The sequence below is a fragment of the Ornithorhynchus anatinus genome, chromosome 1 (genome assembly GCF_004115215.2).
Source record: "Ornithorhynchus anatinus isolate Pmale09 chromosome 1, mOrnAna1.pri.v4, whole genome shotgun sequence".
NCBI classification, from domain to species: Eukaryota; Metazoa; Chordata; class Mammalia; order Monotremata; family Ornithorhynchidae; genus Ornithorhynchus; species Ornithorhynchus anatinus.
This window is the reverse complement of record NC_041728.1, coordinates 185,001,684-185,020,665: the sequence shown is the minus strand read 5'-3', so window position 1 is coordinate 185,020,665 and position 18,982 is coordinate 185,001,684. Positions and strand designations below refer to the sequence as shown.

General features: G+C 53.2%; 1 protein-coding gene across 1 annotated transcript in view; it reads right to left on the bottom strand.

The window, feature by feature from the left end:
* HEG1 (heart development protein with EGF like domains 1) overlaps window positions 1-13,160 on the bottom strand; it is a 60,764-nt gene extending 47,604 nt beyond the window's left edge. Inside the window, exon 1 of the mRNA XM_029069205.1 lies at window positions 13,040-13,160. Coding sequence (XP_028925038.1) covers window positions 13,040-13,133 — 94 coding nt within the window. The 5' untranslated portion in view covers window positions 13,134-13,160. The remainder of the gene's footprint in view (window positions 1-13,039) is intronic.
* Window positions 13,161-18,982: the final 5,822 nt, after the last annotated feature.

Sequence of the window (18,982 nt, the reverse complement as noted above, 5' to 3'; positions counted from 1 at the left end):
AGGCTCTGCCACTTGTCAGCTGTGTGACTGTGGGCAAGTCACTTTACTTCTTTGTGCCTCAGTTATCTCATCTGTAAAATGGGGATTAACTGTGAGCCTCATGTGGGACAACCTGATTACCCTGTATCTACCCCAGCGCTTAGAACAGTGCTCGGCACATAGTGAGCGCTTAACAGATACCAACATTATTATTCATCCCAACCTCACCAATCCTCTTCTTCCTCCTCCTCCTCCTCTTGCTCCTATTCCCCCTTCCCTGTCATCTTAACAATTACAGTATTTGTTAAGCACTTACTATGTGCCAGGCCCTGTACTAAGCACTGGGGTCGGGGTGGATACAAGCAAATCAGGTTGGGCACAGTGCCTGTCCAACGTGGGGCTCACGGTCTCAATCCCCATTTTAAAGATGAGGGAACTGAGGCCTAGAGGAAGTGAAGTGACTTGCCCAGGGTCACACAGCAGACAGGCGGCAGAGCAGGGATTAGAACCCATGAAATGACTACCAGGTCTATGCTCTATCCACTAGACCATACTGCTTTCTTCCTTCTCTTCCTCCTGCTCCTCCTCTTCTTCTTCCTCCTCCTCTCTTCTTTGTCTTCCTCCTTCTCTCTTTTCCCTCCTCTCTTCTTCTTCCTCCTCTTTTCCTTCTCCTCCTGCTTTTCATCCTCCTCTTTTTCATCCTCTCTTCTTCTTCCTCCTCCCTTCTCCTCCTCTTTTTCCTCCTTCTCCCTTTTCCCTCCTCTCTTCTTCCTCCTCCTCCTCCCTTTTTCCTCCTCCTCTCTTCTTCCTCCTCCTTCCTTTTTCCTCCTCCTCCTTTCATCCTCCTTCTCCTCTCTTCTTCTTCCTCCTCTCCTTCCTCCTCCTCCTCTTGCTTTTCATCCTCCTCTTTTTCATCCTCCTCTCTTCTTCCTCCTCTCCTTCCTCCTCCTCCTCTTTTTCCTCCCTCTCCCTTTTCCCTCCTCTCTTCTTCTTCCTCCTCCTCTCTGCTTCTTCCTTCTCCTCCCCCCTGCCCACCCAGTGTCCCCATGCAAACAAAGAGGCAGGAAACGGAAACGGCAGGGCGGTAGGGGGGAGCCGGGGATTCCCAGAGCCCCTGCCCCGCCGCTGCCCCTGCCGGGGGCGGGGAAGGGGGTCCCTGGGGGCTGGGGTCTCCAAGTTGGGGGGAGGGGCAGTGCCCCCTTCGCTGCCAACTGGCTGGCACTGGAGTTTCTCTCTGGCCTATAAAGAATAATAATGATGGTACTTGTTAAGTGCTTACTACATACCAAGCACTGTTCTAAACACTGGAATAGATACAAGTTCATCAGGCCGGGCACAGTCCCTGTCCCCCATGGGGCTCACACTCATCCCCATTTTACAGATGAGGTAACCGAGGCCCAGAGAAGTGAAGTGACTCTCTCTCTCACACACACAAACACACAACCTTTATGTAAATGACTCCCAAATCCCTCCCAATCAATCAGGGGTATTTATTGAGTGCTCATTGAGTGCAACGCACTGTACCGAGCACTTACTATTAAGAATATTATTATTAAGTCATTATTGTTAATTATGGCATTTGTTAAGGCTCACTATATGCCAGGCACTGTACCCCAACACTTAGAATAGTGCTTGGTACATAGTAAGCACTTAACAAGTACCATAAGTACTATTATTCATTCAATCGTATTTATTGAGCGCTTACTGGGTGCTGAGCACTGTACTAAGCGCTATTATTAGCATCTCTAAGCACTGGGGTAGAGACAAGCAAATCGGGTTGGACACAGTCCCTGTCCCACATGGAGCTCACAGTCTTCATCCCCATTTTACAGCTGAGGAAGCTGAAGTTCAGGCAAGTGAAGTGACTTGCCCAAGGTCACAGAGGAGACAGGTGACAGAGCTAGGATTAGAACTCAGGTCCTTCTGACTCCTAGGCCCGGGCTGTAGCCTCTAGGCCATGGTGCTTCAGTGGAGCATGGCTTTGGGGAAGTCCAATACGAGGAGCTTACAGCCTAAAAAGGTCACAGGCATTACCATAAATAAATTATGAATAATAATAATAATAATGGCATTTGTTAAGCGCTTCCTCTGTGCAAAGCACTGTTCTAAAGGTTGCAGAGGATACAAGGTGTTCAGATTGTTCCACGTGGGGCTCACGGTCTTAATCCCCATTTTACAGATGAGGTACAGATGAGTTAAGTGTATAGATTTTATTAGTTCAGTGCTTACTAGGTGCCAAGCACTGTGCTAAACACTGGGAAAGATACCAGATATTCAAGTTGGATAGAGTCCCTAGCCTAAATGGGGCTTGTAGTCTAAATTCATTCATTCAGTCGTATTTGTTGAGGGTTTACTGTGTGCGGAGCACTGTGCTGAGCGCTGTGCTGAGCGCTTGGAGTGGACAACACAACAATAAACAGACACAGTCCCTGCCCACAGCGAGCTTACAGTCTAGATGGGGGGATACAGACATTAATAGAAATAAACGAACTACGGATATAATAATCTCCATTTTACAGATGAGGTAAATGAGGTCCAGATTAGTCAAATGACTTGCCCGAGGTCACACAGCAGAGAAGTGACAAAGCCAGGATTAGAACCCAGGTCCTCTGACTCCCAGATCTGGGCTTTATCCACTAGACCGCGTTGCTTCTCCCTCCCCTTTAATAGTAATTGTGGTATTTGTTAAGTGCTTACTATGTGCCAAGCCCTGTTCTAAACTCTGGGGTAGATACAAGGTCATCAGGTTGTCCCACGTGGGGCTCACAATCTTCATCCCCATTTTACAGATGAGGTACCTGAGGCCCAGAGAAGGGAAGTGACTTGCCCAAAGTCGCACAGCTGACAAGTGGCGGAGCTGGGATTAGAACCCATGACCTCTGACTCCCAAGCCCGGGCTTTTTCCCCTAAGTCACTTTAGGCTGAGTCCCATGTGGGACAGGGATTGTGTCTGACCTGATTATCTTGTATCTACCCCAGTGCTTAGGACAGGAGCAGCAAGGCACAGTGGGTAGAGCCCGAGTCTGACAGTCAGAAGGTCATGGGTTCTAATCCCGACTGCCGCTTGTCTGTTGTGCGGCCTTGGGCAAGTCACTTCACTTCTAGAGAAGCAGCGTGGCTCAGTGGAAAGAGCACGGGCTTTGGAGTCAGAGGTCATGAGTTCGAATCCCAGCTCTGCCACTTGTCAGCTGTGTGACTGTGGGCGAGTCACTTCACTTCTCTGTGCCTCAGTTACCTCATCTGGAAAATGGGGATTGACTGTGAGCCCCACGTGGGACATCCTGATTCCCCTCTGTCTACCCCAGTGCTTAGAACAGTGCTCGGCACATAGTGAGCGCTTAACAAATACCAAAATTATTATTATTATTATTCTCTGGGCCTCAGTGACCTCGTCTGTCAAATGGGGATTGAGACCGCGGGGGAGACGGACTGCGTCCCAACCGATTAGCTCGTCTCCACCCCATTGCTTAGTACAGTGCCTGGCACGTAATAATAATAACATAGCATTTAACAAATACCACAATTATTATTATTATCACAGTGCTTGACACATAAGAAGTGCTTAACAGATACCATCATCATTATTATCTAGACTCTAAGCTCGCGGGGGGCAGGGAAGGTGTCCACCAGCTCTGTTGTATTGTCCTCTCCCAAGCTCTCAGTACAGTGCTCTGCATACAGTGAGCGCTCAATAAATCCCATTGATTGATTAATTGGACAAAGACCAGTGCGGGCAGGGTATACGTCTACCAGCTCTGTAATGTTGTACTCTCCCATGTGTTCAGTCCAATGCTCTGCACACGGCAAGTGCTCAATAAATACCACCGATTGACTGAACGAAGACGGTTGGGGTCAGGGAACATGTCTACCGACTCTGTGTTATATACTCTCCAGACTGCTTAGTCCAGTGCTCTGCTGTGGCCTCCTGGGCCGTGTCCGTGAGGCACCGCCAGGCCCGCGTCTCTCCCGTCCCCCGGACCCCCCGTGCGGCCCCAGCCCCTCGCCCGCCGTCTCCCCTCTCTGCTCCCACCCGACCCCCCAGCCGCCCCACGCTCTCCCCTCGCTCACGCCGCTCCCCGACCCTGATCCCGGCAGACAGCTGTCCCCGCCTTCAAATCTCTCCTGACACCCCACCGCCTCCGGGAAGCCTTCCCTGATTCCTCTCCCACCTCCATCTCCTCGTTCACACCGTTCCCCCTCCCCGGGCCTCCCTCCCTCCCCCCGCTCCAGTAGACAGACCCCCCACCTCTCCCCAACTTCAAATCCTTCCCCAAACCCCACCGCCTCCAGGAAGCCTTCCTTGATGATGATGATTGTGGTATTTGTTAAGCTCTTACTATATGCGAAGCACTGTTCTAAGCACTGGGGAGATACAAGGTGATCATGTTGCCCCACGTGGGGCCCACAGTCTTAATCTCCATTTTGCAGATGAGGTCACTGAGGCCCAGAGAAGTGAAGCGACTGGCCCAAAGTCACCGAGCTGACAAGCGGCGGAGCAGGGATTCGAACCCATGACCTGACTCCCAAGCCCAGGCTCTTTCCACTAAACCACGCTGCTTCTCTTCCTTGATTCCTCTCTCACCTCTTTCTCCTTCCCCACGTGGCTCCCCCGACCTGGGACCCCCTTTCTCTCTCCCTCCCTCCCTCCCCGCAGACCCCAGCTCTCCCCACCTTCAAATCCTTCCCCCCGAACCCCAGCGCCTCCAGGAAGCCTTCCCTGATTCCTCTCCCACCTCCATACCCTCCCTCTGGCCGCTCCCTTGCCCTGGACCTCCCTCCAGCACAGATCCACATTCACAAATGCCACCAAAAACACAGACTCACCCAGACGCACGTCACAGATACACACTCACGGACACAGTAACACAGATACACGTGGACACACATTCCTATAGCCACAATGACACAGGTAAGCCACATGGCCAGTGGATAGAGGCCGGGCCTGGGAGTCTGAAGGTCATGGGTTCTAATTCCGGCTCTGCCGCTTGTCTGCTGTGTGACCTTGGGCAAGTCTCTTCACTTCTGTGGGCCTCAGTCACCTCATCTGTAAAGTGGGAATTCAGATTGGGAGTCCGGGACGGGAATTGTGTCCACCTTGATTTGCTTGTAACCACCCCAGCGCTTAGTACAGTGCCTGACACGTAGCAAGTGCTTAACAAACACCATAATTATTATTATTATTAGAGACACACTCAGAGACACACAATTATTCATTCAATCGTATTGAATGAATGCATGACACACTCAGAAACCGACCCAGAGGCACAGACTCAAACGCCGACTCGGACACACATAGAAATACAGAGATACAGACTCAGACATACACATGGATACACATACAGTGTGACTTAGTGGCAAGAGCCCGGGCCCGGGAGTCCGAGGTCGTGGATTCTAATCCCTTGTGACCTTGGGCAAACCACTTAACTTCTCTGGGCCTCAGTGACCTCATCTGTCAAATGGGGATTAAAACTGCGACCCCCACGTGGGACAACCTGCTTATCTTGTATCTACCCCGGCTCTTAGAACAGTGCTTGGCACATAGTAAGCGCTTAACAAATACCATCAATATTTTATACACAGTCACTAACTCAGACACTGACAGACATATATACGGAAACACAGAGATCCACACGCACATACACAGACAGACACACACAGAGATCCACAGTCAGACATACAGAGACACCGACACATACACGGAACACACATGGAAAGACACTCAGACATATACATACACTGAACCAGACAGACACACATACACGGAAACACACACTCAAAGGCAGATGTACACACTCAGAGATACACATACATTAACTCATACACCGACAGAGACACACTCAGGAAACACAGAGATAGACACAGAGATACCCAGATGGTAACACACACCCGGAAGCAGCCCAGAGAGCGCAGACTTGGGAGTCAGAGGTCATGAGTTCGAATCCCGGCTCTGCCACTTGTCAGCTGTGGGACTGTGGGCAAGTCGCTTCACTTCTCTGTGACTCAGTTCCCTCATCTGTAAAATGGGGATGAAGACTGTGAGCCTCACGTGGGACAACCTGATTACCCTGTATCTACTCCAGAGCTCAGAACAGTGCTCTGCACATAGTAAGCACTTAACAAATACCAACATTATTATTATTACACCCACACACTGACCTAAACGCACACTCTCAGAGGAAGACAAAGCTGCAAAGACCCACACTGACAAAAGACAGACGCTGACACAGATACACACTTGGAAAAACAGGGGTATATATACAGATACCCAGACGCACACAGAGAGCCGCACGGACCCACACCTACACTGAGGACGACACACAGGCGCATACGTGAGACACACGCACAGATACACATAGGCGTGGACACACAGAGTTACACAGGTCAGGCACCCGTCCACCCTGACCAAGACACTCGTTCACCCAGACCCTCACCCCGAAGGGAGAAGGCCCCGGGCTGCGGGGGCAGGCCGGGGGGCGTCAGGGGTCGGGGGTCAGGGGGAGGGGGAGGAGGCCCAATCGATCCTGGTTTTTCTGGCCTGGTCTTTCCCGGGGCCCCAGCTGGGCCTTGCTCTGGGTGGGAACGCTCTTCCGTTTCCTGGCCGGTCCCGCTTCCTGGACCCAGGGTGAGCTCAGCCTCCATCCCCCGCCCACTCCCCCTTCCCGGCCCCTCCTCCCCCAGCCTCGTCCACGCCTCGTCCACCTCCGGTGACCCCCAGTTCAGCCCCGCAACCGACCCAGCGATGGTATTTATTGAGCGCTGGGAGTCAGAAGGTCACGGGTTCTAATCCCGGCTCCGCCTCTCGTCTGCCGTGTGGCCTCGGGCAAGTCACTTCACTTCTCTGGGCCTCAGTTCCCTCATCTGTAAAATGGGGATGAAGACCGTGAGCTCGCTGTGGGCAGAGGATGTGTCTACCAACTCTGTTGCATTGGACTCTCCCAAGCATTTAGTACAGTGCTCTGCTCACAGAAAGCCCGCAATAAATTGATATCCTGGGCCTCAGTGGCCCCTTCTGTAAAATGGAGATTCAATCCCTGTTGTCCTCCTATTTAGACTGTGAGTCCCACATGGGACATGGACAGTGTCTATACTTGCATCTACCCCATTGCTTAGAACAGTGCTTGGCATTCATTCATTCTGTCGTATTTATTGAGCGCTTACTGTGTGCAAAGCACTGTACTAAGCGCTTGGGAGAGTCCAGTATAACAATAAATAGACTCATTCTCTGCCCGTAACGAGCTGACAGACTAGAGGCACACAGTAAGTGCTTAATAAATACTATCGAATGATTGATAATCACGCAACTCCTGTCCACGATACACTTACAGGGATCGGAGGGGTGGGGATCAGGGGGGAACAGGGGTTACGAACCCCAGTGTACAGAGGGAGAAACTGAGGCCCAGAGAAGATGAGTGACAAGCCTATGGCTCCCAGCAGGATGGGAGTACCACTGGGCCCAGATCCCAGGTTTCATTCATTCAATCATATTTATTGAGTGCTTACTATGTGCAGAGCACTGTACTAAGCGCTTGGGAGAGTACAATATAACAATAAACGGACACATTCCCTGCCCACGATGAGCTTATGTGGGGAGAACAGTACAGAAGAGAAGGGGGAGATCTCCATTCATTCATTCATTCAATAGTATTTATTGAGCGCTTACTATGTGCAGAGCACTGTACTAAGCGCTTGGGATGAACAAGTCGGCAACAGATAGAGACAGTCCCTGCCGTTTGACGGGCTTACAGTCTAATCGACGGGCTTACAGTCTAATCCAGACAGGAGGGTGTGAACGTGAGAAGCTGCGTGGCCTAGTGGCAAGAGCCCGGGCTTGGGAGTCAGAGGTCGTGGGTTTTAAACCCGACTCCGCCACTCGTCTGCTGTATGACCTTGGGCAAGTCACTCTACTTCCCGGGCCCTCGGTTCCCTCATCTGTAAAATGGGAATTGAGACTGCGAGTCCCACATGAGACAGGGACCGTGTCCATCCTGATTAGCTTATACCTACCCCAGTGCTTAGAACAGTGCTTGGCACAAAGCAAGCGCTTACCAAATGCCAAAATTATGAAATGCTATAATACAGTCGATGGATCGGTTCAGATTAATGGTATTGATCGTTGGCCCCAGGGAGGAGTGAGCAGAGACTTGGCAAATTCAGACAGTGGGGTCTGGGCTCACTGGAGAGCGGGGTAACCCTCCGGCCCATCCCCCCCGCCTCCATCCCCCCGCCTCCATGCCCACCCAACCCGAGGGCCCACGTGGACCGGGCATGGGTGGGGAGTCAGGAGACCCAGGTTCTAGGACCTGACCTGCTGTGTGACCTCAGGAGAGTCGCTGGACCCCTCTGGGCCCCAGTTTCCTCCTCTGGGTAATGAGATATTCCTCTCCCTCCCTCTTGGAAAGCAGTGTGGTCTAATGGATAGAACTCGGGCCCGGAACTCAGAAGAGCTGGGTTCTAATCTTGGCTCTGCCACTGCCCTGCTGCGAGACCTTGGGCAAGTCACTTCACTTCTCGGTGCTTCAGTTTCCTCATCTGTAAAACGGGGATGTGATATCTGCTCTCTCTCCTACTTAGCCTGTGAGCCCCATGTGGGACAGGGACTCGGTCTGATATGATTGCCTTGTAATAATAATAATAATGTTGGTATTTGTTAAGCACTTACTATGTGCAGAGCACTATTCTAAGCGCTGGGGTAGATACCAGGTAATTAGGTTGTCCCATGTGAGGCTCACAGTTAATCCCCATTTTACAGATGAGGTAACTGAGGCACAGAGAAGTGAAGTGAGTCGCCCACAGTCGAACAGCTGACAAGTGGCAGAGCTGGGATTCGAAGCCATGACCTCTGACTTCCAAGCCCGGGCTCTTTCCACTGAGACATGCTGCTTCTTTTGTAGCTACCCCGGTGTTTAGAACAGTGCTTGGCACATACTAAACACTTAATAAATACGATAATTTATTATTATTATTATTATTATTAATGTTAGAATGGAGAGCCGTGTCTGGGACAGAATCTCTGTAAGCTCTTCAAGGGCCGGGACCATCTCTACTGAGTCTGTTGTCCTTTCCTCAGTGAGCAGCACAGTGCTCCTCGAGGGTGGAGATTTTGCCTGTCCTCTCCCAAGTGCTCAGTTCAGTGCACTGCACACAGTAAGCACTCAGTAAATAGAATTGATGGTTTGGAGGTTTTGGCGTAGTGGATAGAGCACGGGCCTGGGAGTCAGAAGGTCATGGGTTCTAATACTGGCTCTGCCACTTGTCTGCTGCGTGGCCCTGAGCAAGTCACTTCACTTCTCTGAGCCTCAGTTCCTTCATCCGTAAAACGGGGATTAAGACTGTGAGCCCCACGCGGGACAGGGACTGTGTCCAACCCGATTTGCTTGCATTCACCCCAGCGCTTAGAACAGTGCCTGGCACACAGTAAGCACTTACCTAATGATATTATTATTATTCACTCCTCTCTTCCGAATCCTGTCCGTTCGACCTTCACGACATCACTAAAATTCATCCTTTCCTGTCCATCCAAAACGGCTCCGATGTTAATCCAAGCACTCATCCTCTCCCGCCTGGATGACCACAACAGCCTCCTCGCTGACCTCCCTGCCTCCCGTCTCTCCCCACTCCGGTCCAGACTTCACTCTGCTGCCCGCATCATTTTTCTACAGAAACGCTGAGGCCGCGTCACCCCACTCCTCGAGGCATTGGAGGGGTTTCCCATCCACCTCCGCATCAAACAGAAACTCTTCGCCATTGACTTTAAAGGTCTCCACCATCTTGCCCCCTCCTACCTCACCTCACTTCTCTCCTTCTACAATGCAGCCCACACACTTCACTCCTCTAGTGTTAAACTTTACATTGGGCCTCCATCTCACCTATCTCGCCGCCGACCTCTGGCCCACATCCTGCCTCGGGCTTGGAACGCCCTCCCTCCTCATATCCGACAATTACACTCCCCACCCCCCTCCTCCTCGAAAGCTTTACTGAGGGCCCATCTCCTCCAAGAGGCCTTCCCTGACTAAGTTCTCCTCATCTCTCACTCCCTTCTGCGTCACCTTGACTCGCTCCCTTTCTTCATCCCCTCTCCCAGCCCCACACCACTTATGTCCATCTCCCTCATTTATTCATTTCTAATGATGTCTGTCTCCCCCTCTAGACTGTCAACTCGCTGAGGTCAGGGAATGTCTCTGTTTATTGCTCTGTGTACTCTCCCAAGCGCTCAGTACAGCGCTCTGCAAACAGCACGGGCTTGCGAGTCAGAGTACGTAGGTTCTAATCCCGGCTCCCCTACTTGTCTGCTCTGTGACCTTGGACAAGTCACTTCACTTCTCTTTGTCTCAGTGACCTCATCTGTAAAACGGGGATTCAGGCTGCAAGCCCCATGTGGGACAGGGATAGGGCCTGTGTCCTACCCGATTACCTTGTATCTACTCCAGCGTTTAGAACAGTGCTTGGCATCTAGTAAGCGCTTAACAAAATACCATACAGTAAGTGCTCAATAAATGCAATTGACTGACTGACTGATTCATGTTAACCTATCCAGTATAACTCCATCTCGTCTATCTCGCCGCTGACCCCTTGCCCACATCCTGTTTCTGGCTTGGAACACCCTCTCTCTTCATATCCCTGGGCAGGGAACGTTTCTACCAACTCTGTTGTAGTGGATTTTCAAATGTTTAGGATACAATAATAATAACAATAATAATAATAATGATGATGGCATTTGTTAAGCGCTTAATATGTGACAAGCACTGTTCTAAGGAATGGGGCGTATACGAGGTAATCAGGTTGTCCCACGTGGGTCTCACCCTCTTAATCTCCACGGTACAGATGTGATAACTGAAGCACAGAGAAGCGAAGTGACTTGCCCAAAGTCACAGAGCTGATAAGTGGCATAGCCGGGATAAGAACCCACGACCTCTGACTCCCGAGGCTGTGCTCTAGCCACTAAGCCACGCTGCTTCTCCAGAATAGAACGGTGCTCCGCAAACGGTAAGCGCTCAATAAATATGATTGGTTGATTAAGTACTGAATCTACACTATAAAATGGAAATTGCAATCCAGACGCGGCCTTGCCACTGACTTTGAAGAAGCCGGTGCTCAGGAGCTTGGGCTCCAGCACAACCTGGGGCGGCCCAACCAATCCATCAATCAATCGTATTTATTGAGCACTTACTGTGTGCAGCACTATACTAAGCGCTTGGGAGAGTACTATATAACAGATACGTTCCCTGCCCACCGTGAGCTTACAGTCTAGAGGGGAAGACAGACATTAATGTAAATTAATGACGGATATGGACATGTAGTGTGGAGCTGGGAGTCGGGGCTGAATAAAGGGAGGAAGGGTGATGTAGAAGGGAGTGGGAGATGGGGAAAAGTGGGACTGAGTCAGGGAAGGCCTCCCGGAGGAGGTGGGCCTTCGGTAAGGCTTAGAAGTTGTGGGGGGGAGTCATTGTCTGTCGGATATGAGGAGGGAGGGCGTTCCAGGATGTGGGTGAGAGATCGGCGGCGAGATCGAGATATCGTGAGCAGGTTGGTAGGGAGACTATTCCCCCAGGGGTTCCATCTCCATACCCGGTCTGTACCCCAGAACTCTCCCTCAACCCTGACTCTGCCCTCTCCATCCCTGACTCTCCCCAGTGACCCACCACAGACCGTCCCACCCCCCGACTCACACCTCTCCAACCCAGACCCTCCCCCAGTGACCCAGCACTGACCGTTCAACCCCCTTGACTCTCCCCTCTCCATCCCCGACTCTCCCCCAGTGACCCAGCACGGCAGGGTGTGCCTGACATTTAGTTTTGATGTGGTTTAATCGGACGGGTCACCCTGCCCCTTCCCGCCACCTCAGTGCCTCGACCCTGTGCCCGGATGGGATCCCCGCACCGTCTGGAAAAAGCTCTCCACTGTAGAAACGGGCACCTCCCACTGTCTGGACGGGTCCCCTGTCCGGTGAGGGTCTCTCCACTGTCTGGATGGGACCCCCCACTCATTGTCCGGTGCGACCCTCTCAACCGTCCAGATGGGACCCTCCTCCCCACACTGCCTGGCTTCACCCTCTCCATTCTGGAGACCAGCGACACCCTCTCCGCTGGGTGGACGGGATCCCCCCGCCCCCCAACTAATGAGCCCCTTCCCGCTGTTTAAGTGGGACGCCTCCTCACTGTCCAGGAGGGACCCCCTCAACTGTCCAATGAGACAATAATAATAATTACGGTATTTAAGCACTTCCTATGTGCCGAGCACTATTCACTGTTCTAAGTGCTGGATCCTCTCCACTTGTCGGGGCGGGACGCCCCTCACTCGCTTCCCAGTGAAAACCACCCCACTGTCCGGTCGCCGACCCTCCCCCCGGCCCAGCCACTGTCCAGAGAGATTCTCACCATTGTCCAGGCGGGACCCCCCGCACCCGCTGTCCGGTGAGACCCTCTCCACTATCCAGGCAGGACTCCCTACTCACTGTCCGGTGAGACCCTCTCCGCTGTCTGGCGGGACCCTCACCCCCTTCTGTCCGGTGAGACCCTCTCGGCCTTCCGGACGGGATCCCCCACACCTTTCGCTGTCCGGTGAGACCCTCTCCGCTGTCCAGACGGGACCCCCGGCCCCTTTTGCTGTCCGGTGAGACCCTCTAGGCCGTCTGGACGGGACCCCCCTCCCCCTTCACTGTCCGGTGAGACCCTCTCCGCTATCCAGGCGGGACCCTCGCCCCGTCGCTGTCCGGGGAGACCCCCTCCGCCGTCCGGACGGGACCCCCCACCCCTTTAGCTATCCAGTGAGACCCTCTCCACTCTCCAGGCGGGACCCTCGCCCCCCTCGCTGTCCGGTGAGACTCCCTCCGCCGTCCGGACGGGGCCCCCCACCCCCTTCGCTGTCTGGTGAGACCCTCTCCACTCTCCAGACAGGACCCTCACCCCCCCTCGCTGTCCGGTGAGACCCTCTCCACTCTCCAGGCGGGACCCTCGCCCCCCCTCCCCCCGGCTGTCCGGGGAGACCCCCTCGGCCGGCCGTCGGGCGGGGACCCCCCCACCCCACCCCTTTGGCTGCCCCGGGAGCCCCGGCCGGCCCTCACCCGCGTCCGATGCGGGCGGGTCGGTCCTCCGTCCTCCGTCGGGGGGCGAGGGGCGTCCGGCGCCGTCCCCCTCCCCGGGAAGCCCCCGGGTCATCCGGGCGGGCCGGGGCGGGAGGGCCAGCAGCAGCAGCAGCAGGAGGAGCGGGGGCCGGGGCGGGGGGCGGCCGGGCGACCACCACGGCAGAGGGGCGAGCGGCGTGGCCATGGTCCCCAGCGCTCACATGCCCGCGGTGGCCGCCGCCAGGACCGGCCCGCGGACGGGGGGCGGGGGGCCGGGGCAGGGGGGCGGGCCGGGGGGCGGGGCCCGGGGCGGGCCCGGAGGACCGGCCGGAGGATCGAGGCTATCTACTGAGCGCCTCCTGAGCGCGGGACACTCTCCCAAGCGCTGGGCGGGGGCCCGGCCGACGGAACGCGCGGCCACGTGCCCGGCCCGTGGCCACCTCGCGGTCTGGAGGGCGGCGGGGGGACACGAGTCTGCCAACTGGCCCGAGCGCTTAGTACAGTGTCCTGCACGCGGGAAGAGGCTCAATCGATCCCACCGATCGATTGGTGATCGGTGGGGGGAGGAGGAGGGGGAAGGGGGGGGAGGAGCAGCGGGAGGAAGGGGAGGAGGAGCAGCAGCGGAAGGAGGAGGAGGATAGTCATGGTGGTACTGGTTAAGCGCTTACTATGTGCCAAGCACTGTTCTAAGCGCTGGAGAGATACGAGGTCATCAGGCTGTCCCACGTGGGGCTCACAGTTTTCATCCCCATTTGACAGATGAGGGAACTGAGGCCCGGAGAAGCGAAGTGGCTTGCCCGAAGTCACACAGCGAATCTACAGTGATTAGAACCCACGACCTCTGACTCCTCAGCCCGGGCTCTTTCCACTGAGCCACGCTGCTTCTCTGAGGAATGTCTCTGTTTAGTCTTGCACTGGACTCTCCCAAACGCCTAGTACAGTGCTCTGCGCACAGTGAGCGTGGCTTAGTGGCAAGAGCCCGGGTTTGGGAGTCCGAGGTCGTGGGTTCTAATGCCGGGCTCCGCCCCTTGTCTGCTGTGTGACCTGGGCAAGTCGCTTCACTTCTCTGGGCCTCAGTTACCTCATCTGTAAAAATGGGGATTAAAAAATGTGAGCCCCACATGGGACAATTCATTCATTCAGTAGTATTTATTGAGCGCTTACTATGTGCAGAGCACTGCCCTAAGCGCTTGGAATGGACAATTCGGCAAGAGAGAGAGAGACCATCCCTGCCCGATGACGGGCTCACGGTCTAAACGGGGGAGACAGACGGCAGGGCAAAACAGAACAAAACAAAAACAAGGCAACATCATCAAGATCAATAGAATCAAGGGGATGTACACCTCATTAACAAAATAAATAGGGTAATAAATAATATATACAAATGAGAACAGCGCTGAGGAGGGGGAAGGGGGAATAATAATAATAATAATGGTGGCATTTGTTAAGCGCTTACTATGTGCAAAACACTGTTCTACGTGCTGGGGGGATACAAGGTGATCAGTTTGTCCCAAGTGGGGCTCACAGTCTTTAATCCCCATTTTACAGATGAGGTCACTGAGGCAGAGAGAGAAGTGAAGTGACTTGCCTAAAGTCCCACAGCTGGCAAGCGGCGGAGGTGGCATTTGAACCCATGACCTCTGACTCCCAAGCCCGGGCTCTTTCCCCCGAGCCACACTGGGGCAGAGCTGGGGGCCGTGGAGGGGGGGAAGGGCGGGGAGGAGAGGGAAAAGGGTCTGATTACCCTGTCTCTCCCCCAGCGTTTAGAACAGTGCTCAGCACATAGTAAGGGCTTAACAAATACCATAATTATTATTATTAGTAGTAAGCGCTCACTAAATACGAATGAATGAATGAGGAGGAGAAGGGGGGGCAGGGCCTCGGTGGGGGGGGGGGCCTGGGGGGGCATCCAATGAGCAAAGTCCCACCGCGGTCAAGAGTGGGAAACCGAGGCAGGGCCGGAACGATTTAGGGGGTAATATAATAATATTAATAATAACAACAATAATAATAATCATAGTTGTATTTGTTAAGCGCTTACTATGTGTCAGGCACTGTTCTAAGGGCTGGGGTGGATACGAGATAATCGGGTTAGATACTGTCCCTGTCCCAGGTGGGACTCACAGTTTTAATCCCCCATTTTACAGATGACAAAACTGAGGCCCAGAGAATTAATTAATTCATTCAATCATTCAATAGTATTCATTGAGTGCTTACTATGCGCAGAGCACTGTACTAAGCACTTGGAATGTACAATTTGGCAACAGATAGAGACCATCCCTGCCCAATGACGGACTCACAATAATAATACTGATGGCATTTGTTACAAAGCACTGTTCTAAGTGCTGGGGAGGATACAAGGTGGTCAGGTTGTCCCCAGGTGGGGCTCACAGTCTTAATGCCCATTTTCCAGATGAGGGAACTGAGGCCCAGAGAAGTGAAGTGACTTGCCCAAAGTCACACAGCTGACAAGCGGCAGAGCCAGGATTTGAACCCATGATCTCTGACTCCCCAGCCCGGGCTCTTTGGAGAAGCAGCATGGCTCAGTGGAAAGAGCATGGCCTTGGGAGTCAGAGGTCATGGGTTTGAATCCTGGATCTGCCATTTGTCAGCTCTGTGACTGTGGGCGAGTCACTTCACTTCTCTGTCCCTCAGTTACCTCATCTGTAAAATGGGGATTAAGACTGTGAGCCTCGCGTGGGACAACCTGATTACCCTGTATCTACCCCAGCACTTAGAACAGTGCACTGCACATAGTAAGCGCTTAACAAATATGAATATTATTATTATTACTATTATTATTACCACTAAGCCATTGCCCTTTGGCCCAACTTGCCCGAGGTCACACAGCAGACACGTGGTGGAGCCGCAATTAGAGGCCCTGACCTTCTGACTCCCAGGCCAGGGGGTAGCCACTAAGCGCTCAGTAAATACGATTGAATGAATGAATGACAGATGGGGGAAGAAGGGTTAATAAATCCCGAGGCGGGGGAGGGAGGGGGGAAAATCCTGAGTGACTCCCGCCCCGGGGGTCCTGAGTGACTCCCGCCCCGGGGGAGTGCGAAGTCGGGTGGGGGCAGGGAAAGGAGGACGTCAGGGGAACATGTCCGGTTCCCAGGAGGCCCTGATTTAAAAGTAATAATAATAATAATAATAATGATGATGATGATGGTACTTGTTAAGCGCTTACTCTGCGCCAAGCACTGTTCTAAGTGCTGGGGTAGATACAAGGTAATCACGGGTGGATATGAGCCAATCAGGTGGGATGCAGTCCCTGTCCCCCTTAGGGCTCACAGTCTCCATCCCCGTTTTCCAGATGAAGGAACTGAGGCCTAGAGAAGTGAAGTGACTTGATCAAGGCCACACAGCCGACACGTGGCGGAACTGGGATTAGAACCCATGACCTCTGACTCCCAGGCCATGGGCTCTACCCATTAGACCATGCTGCGTTCTCTAGGTAGTAAGGAGGGGGGCTGGGGATTGGGAGTAGGAGTACGAGGGAGGGGAGGAGGAGGAGGAGGAGGAAGAGCAGGGGAAGGGGCTGCAGAATTTAATCCTTTAACTTCATCCGGTTCCAGCCGGGCGGGCCGGGAAGGGCAGGAGAAGCTCCGGGTCTGGTGGAGAGAGGAGGGAGGAGGGGTCTCCTCTGGCCCCTTGGACCCCCGACCCCTGACCCTGCTTCCTGCTAAACCGAATTAGTGAGGAAGGGGGAGGCTGCAGGGGAGGGGGGAGGAGGGGAGAGACAGAATGGGGAGGGGGCGCAGAGGGAGGAAGAGAGAGGAGGAAAATAACCTCCTTGTGGGCAGAGAATCATGAGAATAATAATAATTATGATTATCATTATTATTATGGTATTTGTTAAGTACTTACTATGTGCCAAGGCCTGTTCTAAGCGCTGGGGTAGATACAAGGTCATCGGGTTGTGCCACCTGGAGCTCATAATCTTCATCCCCATTTTCCAGATGAGGTCACTGAGGCCCAGAGAAGTGAAATGACTTGCCCAAAGTCACTCAACTGATTAGTGGCGGGGCTAGGATTAGAACCCACGGCCTCTGACTCCCAAGCCCCTGCTCTTTCCACTAAGTCATGCTGTGTCTGCTTGTTGTTCTTGTTGTACTCTCCCAAGCGCTTAGTACTAATCCATTAAATTGTATTTATTAAGAGCTTACTGTTTACAGAGCACTGCACTAAGCGCTTGGGAAAGTACAGTACAATAAACAGTGATGTTCCCTGCCCACAAAAAACTCAGAGTCTCGGAGGGGGAGACAGACATCAATACAAATAAATAAAATGAGATCTGGACATAAGTGGTGTGGGGCTGGGAGGGGGGATGAATAAAGGAAGCAAGGCAGGACGGTGAAGAAGGGAGTGGGAGAGGAGGAAAGGAGGGTGTAGTCAGGGAAGGCCTCCTGGAGGAGATGGGCCCTCGGTAAGGCTTTGAAGGTGGGGAGAGTCATCGTCTGGTAGATTTGAGGAGGGAGGGCGTCCCGGGCCAGCGGCGGGATGTGAGCCAGGGGTCGGCAGCGAGACAGGCGAGACCGGGGTTTTGCACACAGTAAGCGCTCAATAAATACAATTGTATGAATGAATGAAAGGAAAGAAGAGAGGAAGGGAGGGGGCCGAGAGGAGGGAGGAAGGGAGGTAGCGCAGTGGGTAAGAAGGAGGAAGGAAGGGAGGACAGATGGGAGGAGAAGGCTGAGGGAGGAGGAGAGGACTGAGGAGGGCGGCATGGACATGGGAGACAGAAAGTCATGGGTTCTAATACCGGCTCCGTCTCGTCTGCTTGGGCAAGTCACTTCACTTCTCTGGGCCTCAGCCCTCATCTGGAAAATGGGGATTGAGACTGTGAGCCCCACGGGGGACAGGGACTGTCTCCAACCCGATTTGCTTGTATCCACCCCAGAGCTTAGTTCAGTGCCTGGCACATTGAATGCGCTTAACAAATACCATAATTATTATTATTATATTAATTCATTCATTCAATCGTATTTACTAAGCACTTACTGTGTGCAGAGCAATGTACTAAGCAGCGTGACTCAGTGGAAAGAGCCCAGACTTGAGAGTCAGAGGTCATGGGTTCCAATCCCAGCGCTCCACCACGTGTCAGCTGTGTGATCTTGGGCAAGTCACAACTTCTCTGGGCCTCAGTTCCCTCATTTGTAAAATAGGGATTAAGACTGTGAGCCCCATGCGGAACAACCTGATGACCTTGTATCTACCCCAGTGCCTAGAACAGTGCTTGGCACATAGTAAGTGTTTAAATACCAACATTATTATTATTACTAAGCACTTGGGAAAGTACAGTCCAACAATAAAGAGTGACAATCCTGGCCCATAACAAGCACACAGTTAAGAAGCGCTTGACAAATATCCCAGTATATATATGGAGTAAGGGAGGCTAGAGGAGGGGAGAGGAAAGAGGAGGGACGGGAGGAGAGGTCTGTCTCCCCCACTTTAAACTGTGAGCTCGTTGTGGGCAGGGATTGTCTCTTTTTATTGCTCTACTGTACTTTCCCAAACGCTTGGTACAGTGCTCTGCACACAGGAAGCATTCAATAAATACGATTGAATGAAAGACAGACGAGTGGAAAAGTGGGCAGAGGGAGGAGGAAAGGACGGAGGAGGGCAGAGGTTGGAGGGGGGGATGAGAGGAGGGAGGAAGGGAGGACAGAGGAAGGAGGAGGGAAGGGGAGAGAAGGGAGGAGGAGAGGACAGAGAAGGGAGGAGGAGAGGAGAGGAAAAGAGGGTAGAGAGAGGAGGGAGGAAGGGAGGCTAGAAGAGGGGAGGAGAGAGGAGCAGAAAAGAGGGTGGAGAGAGGAGGAGAGGACGGAGGAGGGAAGAAGAGAGGCTAGAGGAGGGGAGAAGAAAGGAAGGAAGTAGGGAGAGAGGAGCAGAAAAGAGGGAGGAGGGAAGAAGGGAGGCTAGAGGAGGGGAGAAGAAAGG